This window comes from Rhagoletis zephyria, unplaced genomic scaffold, assembly GCF_001687245.7.
Source record: "Rhagoletis zephyria isolate East Lansing unplaced genomic scaffold, Rhagoletis_zephyria_1.1 Rzeph_scaffold_00980, whole genome shotgun sequence".
In the NCBI taxonomy this organism is placed as follows: domain Eukaryota; kingdom Metazoa; phylum Arthropoda; class Insecta; order Diptera; family Tephritidae; genus Rhagoletis; species Rhagoletis zephyria.
Genome location: NW_016158064.1, coordinates 161212 through 167884, shown reverse-complemented (window position 1 = coordinate 167884; position 6673 = coordinate 161212). Strand labels below are relative to the sequence as shown.

Here is a 6673-nt window from a genome sequence, read left to right as displayed (position 1 = left end):
TGTGGTAATGTCTGACTTCTTGGCGGTCAGCTCGCTGGTGGCGTCTAAAAGTAATATGAAACATATATGTAAAAGCAAAGCTGAGTGGAACACATTTTCCTTGCAACTTACCTAAGACGCTGCCCGCATGCACTACGAGTATGAGTATGGTGGTGGAGCAAGATGGCGCGCCGGGCGAACCCGGTGGCGACGCATCATGGGTGCGATCTACGCTGGCCGAAGAACGCAGCTGTCGCTTATTGCCACGCTCGGAGGCAACACGCATTAGGAAGTCTTGATTGAAAATACTGTCTTCTTGACTGTCTTTATACGCGACACCACTACTCGGTGGCGGACTGTCGTCACCTTCGCCGAGCAGCTCAAGCGAACTCCATTTGGCGAGGGAGTTGGTCTCGTTGGTATCTGAGAAAAAAAACAGTTATAAGAGATGGTAACATACATAAAAATCTGAATTCAGTACATACCAACGCAATCGAAGAACTCTTCATCGGAGTTGGATTTGGTGTCCACCTCCAGGCGCTCCATGCGCCAATTTGCAACCTAAAAGGGGGAATTTATTTGCATTAGTTTTTGGTTTGATGAACAATAAGTTATTGTGCATTTTTAGTTTCGTTTGGAAACTAGAAATTTTCTACATAAAATTCAAGTAACCCAACAAAAGAACTAAATACATTCATTTAGTATACAAAAACAAACTTACATTTTTATGGTGAACATTCTTAGCATGCGGCTTTTAGTAGATTTCGTTTTTGTAAAAATATCAAACAAAACAATTAAATTAAATATAGGGAAGCCAGAAAAATGCATAGTTTGAAAACAAAGAAAAGGTACTTGAATATCTTGAAGGCATTAATTTTGAGAACAAAAAAAAAAAACTCGTTTAGTTGGATTGCGTAAAATGGCAGCTAAAAAGGCCTTGACTTGGCTACAAATAAATGAAACTGCACTAAAAACTGTTTAAGCTCATTCAAAAATAAAACTACTTCAAAGGATCGTAAAACTAAAGTGCACAAATTTGGTATTTCAGAGGTCGCTTTCTAGAATGTTCTTTCACACAGAAATCAGTCAATTCAGGGGCATTTTGTCATGAGACATATTTATGTATATTAGGGTGGTCCAAAAATACACGCGTGTAGAAGAAACTTTTAAAATTTTAAACTCTCACCCCCTAGGATATTTCTAAGTGGAAAAAGGTAAACCCGCACCAAAGGGCAGAAGGCTCTTCAATTCTCTCAAATGATTACGAAGATAAGTACGGTATCTATTTCGAGGTTAGATTTAGTTGCTGTATTAACACACAATGAGACACCCATTAGTGTTGACAGGCCGTTGACGTCAGAAATCGCCAATTGGTTCTCGAAAAAACCGTCAAGTCAAGAGACAAAAAAAAATATATATATCTATGCATTGAGTTAAATAAAATTCATATTAATGTATTGAAAACAAAATTCCCTGATAAAAGTGTTATATTTATCAGCGATTTTTATATCGAACTTTTTAAATTGGAAAATAGACTAAAGACGACTAGGTATCTTGTTCGTTCCGTTTCCCTGCTATTGAGCTTAAACTGGGCACTCACCTAATTCCGAGTTTAAGACCCTTCAGTTTTATACTCGTTCGATGGTTTCGTTTTCGGGTAGACATTGTTAAAGGCCCCGCGATCTCTAAAAGGACAGTCAGTATAGTCTTTGTAGTGCAGTGATTTCAAAACTAGGTATATGCAGAAATTCTCAAGCCTATCCATTGTCTATTTTTATCCTTAATTTTCAGCTACTTCATTGCTCTCCAAGCTATTCAAAAGTACGCGCTCACATTGAAAGCAGAAGGCACAAATTCAGTCACATATATCGCAAAAATTAGCAACATTCACATTAATAAAAAAAAACGTAAAACACCACTTCCAACACCAAAACTTTCCGAAATGATTACACCCATAACATTTTAAACACGCAAAACAAACTTCAACATACCTGCAAATCGAAACTATGCGCCGATCCAACTGGTGAATGCAGTGCACCTTTCGAACCAAATTTCGCCTTAGTCATTTGTATGCTCTGCGAACGTGAACGTGCGCTCACTTCCTGTGCAGCCTCCTCCTCTTCATCCTCATCCGAAGTTCCTTCAGCGCTTGGCGGTTCTTGGGTAACAATAGGTGGAGGCGCGCCACCAGACTTTCGACGTTCACTGCCCGTGCTGCCTGCAATGGGCCGCGCATGCAAGTCAGCCACGCTATCAGCTATTTAAAATACAAAAAATGAGTTTGCAAAACTTGCTCTTAAAATAATTAATTTTTTTTTTAACTCCTCCACGCACCATCCTCCGCATCACTCTCGCTCTCTTCGGCACCGCCCATTTTCTTTGCCAAAGCTAGCTGCGTTTGACGCTCAATCTCACGTATATCTTCAATTGTCAGACCGTGCCACTCATCTTGCCACGCCCATGCCTGCCGATGTGCGCGCACCATGGTTTTCCGCAGTGCTACATCGTGTATGAATTTCTCGAGCTTAGTTTGCATACCCCAGTAACGAAACTCGACACGACAGATTTTATAGGCGCACATAAGCGACATATTGCGTGCTGTGGGCTGCTTCTTGCCCTTCACTTCGCGCCAATATTCCTCCAGCCAATCTTCGCTCAATGGACCGCGGCCAGTTTTCTCAGATACAAATAGCTTAGGATCTTCCTCCTTTACATAATCACCGCCATAGAGTTGATCTTTGACGATGTCAATGACGTCTGCAATGGAGAATAGCGCGCACAAAAAAAAAGTGTGTCAAATATGCAGTTATAAAGAAATGAAAGTGCTAAAAAGATTGAAATGAATAATTTGTTGAACACTCACCCACAATGCGATTTCTCAGGTCGCTGCCGCTCAAATTGAATACATTTTCCTGATAACCATTATCTGGGAAGTAATATGTTTCAATGTCCAACGAAAATTTCTCAACAAAGGGGCAGGTGTAGCGCGTGCGTGTGTAGGGATAAGCATTCCATGCCTCCTCCTCCACCGTCAGGGCGCTCTTTGGCAATAAACCTGTGTGGCAAAAAATGCTATAGTACTCGTAATTTATAATAATAGCAACAAAAACGGTAATAACTAAGTTTGGAATTAGCAACGCTCATTAAATTTAATTGAGTAGTTCTCATTAACCACTTGCCACTTAACTCACTTTTTATCCAACCGGGCAAATGGCTGCCCACATGATAGATTTTCTTCGTATACTGCCCACCATTCCCGCCGGGCCCATCTTTGTAGGGTTCATTAATGATAATTTCCACGCCACTTCCCTCGCCATGACTTTCTTCGCGACTTTTTTTCTGCAGTAAGAGGGGGGTGGAAAAGATAATTTGATTTAATGATTTACTATATGAACTCGTTATTTGCTTTGATTGCAAGTTCAATGTTGTTGGCCAATAATGTGGTGCGCGCGCCACTTACCGCTATCATATACAACTGTGCGATGCGATATTCCTCGACCGTAAGCGGTAAGGGTATACGGTATTCTTTTATCAACATTTTGCTGTGCTGCGAATGCCGGACTCTTTTCAGGGGGTGGACTCATATAACGCGTATTTTTGTCTGTAGTCAGTTACTTGTGACTAAATACTTTCCAACTTTCTAGTTACTTTGGTTACATTTAATTACTAACGCATTTTTGTTAAAGCAGTTTTTGCTTTGTATGTTCGGGCGAGTACTACTTGGTTGGTTCATGGCTTGTATTGAAGTAAGTAATCTGGAGTAGAATTCTGTGAAATGGAAGCATACATATTTTCGTTGTGAATTCACGATTACCTATAAGTACATGCACATCTTCAAGGCCATTGCTGAATTCATCTAAGCTTCAAGAATTCAGGAAATTTATGATATTGCTTCAATTGAAACGGAATGGCAACAACGTATGGCAATACCTCAGATATGTATACTAGGGCGATACTTAAAATGTCAACATTATGGAGCACCACTTTATTTTGTTCTACGGACAAAACAAAAAATTCCAACGAAAAGTTCCAAATTAAAACAGAGTTTAAGAGTTCGCTACCAGGGTGTGAAAAAATTTTATTTTTTTAAATCACCAAAAATTATACAGAATTTGTAATTAGACCAGCTATAACTCAGCGAGTTTATAAATTTTTGTGAAGAAGTATCAATAGTATATCAAATTTATTAGATGCAAAGTCAAAATTTGGTCGAATTTTTGCGATTCTTTTCATAAATTTAAATTTTTTGAAACCCTGGTAGGGACCTCTTATTTTTTTTTTTTATTTTTTTTTAACTTTGATGGATCTCTTTATTTTGCCCGTAGAACAAAATAAAGGTGGTTGTGCCCCATACAAAATTAAGCTATTGAAATTTTAAAAGAACTACCCTAATGTATACGCTCGTAACAATTCGAATTAAGTTATAGCATTTTAGAAAATTTCACAAAATCGAACCTACGATGAATTTAGCAATAGGCCCGATTAGAATATTGATTATTTTCCAATTTATTATTATATATTATAAATAAGGTTTAAAAAGCAACTTTTTAGAAATATTTGTATGTAACTTTGAAAAAAAACAGTATACCTCTTTTGGTTGCAATTAAAGATTACATTTTTATCTGGGTTTTCTACTGAAAAGCCAAAAAAAAAAACAAATTTAAATCAATTTCGACAACTCAAAGGTATTCAGTTGCATACAAAAATTAACATAAATTTGAAATATTCCATGTCAATCAGATCATGACTTCGACCAAAATTTTCAGTACTTCAAATCTGTATATTTTGAAGATGAGCGTGTCTACTTTCAGAGGCTTCGAGCACCTTTCCGAAATTCAAAATAGCGTTTCTAAAATGGCTCTCGAAAATCGAGAAACATACAGTTTCAAACACGAGGAATATTACCAGGGTGCCAGTTTAAATTGAAAATTTGTAGGAGCCCATTTCGAATGCGCCATAGAGTAGTTGAACTTCCTACACCCGACCATTGAACGGCTGCGCTGCTGATAGCACCAGTGCCCCATTTCCAGAAGTCTTGCGTCCTTTCTTCTTAGTGATATCACTTAGTCTGTTCGTACTCTCAAGTATGACGTTATACTACTGTGACTAAGTACGCATCTTGAATCCAAGCTGACACAAATTTACTAGCCAGAAATACGATTGCTTTATAAAAGAGAGAACAACTTCGAACTTCTGATACGCGGTTTTGCATTATTTTGATACGCGGTTTTACACTTTAAACGATGATATGTTCATCCTTCTAATTTCATCTGTAGTTTGTTAACCCCAAGCGTCTATAAAAGTGGTGGTAACATTACTCCTTATAGTGCACCTTTATGCACGTTCCGCCTGATATTTCTACGCGTCTAACATTAGATTAAATTAGTGATTTTTCGGAGCGTAGACGGTCCCATCTATTTAAGCTTTTTTTCGATTTACTGTTAAATGCTTCAAGGGAAATCTAGAAAGACTTCCTTTAGTGTATTCCCCACTTTCCATTGCCTCTTCAGCTCAAAGGGCTTCAGCAGAAAAGATTTTAGCCGTATAGGCATCTTATTTATTGTGAAAGACCACTTCTATAGTCCTCCATTTTTTTTTTGATATAATTTAGCTTAATTCAGCCTTAAGATATGTACATATGTTTATAGTACATGTTAATGTTTTTTGAAGCAAGGCTAATAAATTTCAATGTATTTAGTGACCCTTTTATCTTTCCCAGAGCTACTAAATTTTTTTGCAGCCTGGTTCGCTCCTTCGGGTTCTCAACTTCATCCCCCCGTGGGCTCCTGTGGAAAAGTCTACTATGAGTAAGGCCGCTAGTAATTTTACGCTGTTCTGTGTCCATGTTCTTTCCCCTGTGTTCATAAGCTCCAGAATAATGGGACTTAAGAGTGGAATTTTCTTAAAGCTCAGTTATGCAAGACTTAGACCTGCCTTGACTTGAAAATTGTATATCTGGAAAATGAGCAGCGTGTTTGTAGTTACTCAAAAACCAACTTCACTTAGAAACTTGGAGAATAATTGAATTTTGATTTCCAAGTTAAATTTCTAAGTGCAAAGAGAGCCGTGAGAGAATCATGCTGCCATTTCATTTTTTCATAAAATCCCTACAAATATGCCACAAAAATATAATTTTTTGTATAAATGTAATTCATCTGGCAATCGAAAAACAAAATTTCAAATAAAGACAGAAAATTAAATAAAAACAAGTAAGAGCAGCGCTGTCTTCGGCTATGCCGAAGGCTTCATACCTTTCATGAACATCTGCAAATTTTAGTTTGACAGATTACTGCTTTTGAATACATCTGCATACATCGATAGAGGAGTTACATACTTATATAAAAAATCGCATCTAAACAATCAGAGGTATGGAAGATATACTTTATATGACACCAATCTAAGTGATTTTCACTTCGTTCGGCACTAAAAGCTGGGTTATGCAAGACTTAGACTTGACTTGACTTACCTAGAAACTTGGACGTGATTACTCAGCGTATCACCTATTACATTTTCTCTTCATTTTGATTCTCAGCACTTGTATATGTGCACGTAAATTTTAAACGTTCAGTTTGTTTTTACACCAAAATAACTTAAAAATTACTATTAAAATATATGTACTTTACCCGTTTAAATTGTGATTGTTATACCTTTCATGAGCATGAAATGGTATTATAACTTTGGTCCGATGTTTGTA

At 37.4% G+C, this 6673-nt stretch overlaps 1 protein-coding gene across 1 annotated transcript in view; it reads right to left on the bottom strand.

The window, feature by feature from the left end:
• Positions 1–3: 3 nt before the first annotated feature.
• The window catches only part of LOC108362298 (protein retinal degeneration B-like), a gene marked incomplete at its 3' end in the record, with an annotated part of 21451 nt that continues 14781 nt past the window's right edge, over positions 4–6673 (bottom strand). The window contains exons 2-10 of the mRNA XM_017615233.1: positions 3440–3747; positions 3171–3318; positions 2843–3034; positions 2314–2736; positions 1971–2236; positions 701–730; positions 465–540; positions 112–402; positions 4–44 (exon numbers count right to left, since the gene is read on the bottom strand). Coding sequence (XP_017470722.1) covers positions 4–44; positions 112–402; positions 465–540; positions 701–730; positions 1971–2236; positions 2314–2736; positions 2843–3034; positions 3171–3318; positions 3440–3517 — 1545 coding nt within the window. The remainder of the gene's footprint in view (positions 45–111; positions 403–464; positions 541–700; positions 731–1970; positions 2237–2313; positions 2737–2842; positions 3035–3170; positions 3319–3439; positions 3748–6673) is intronic.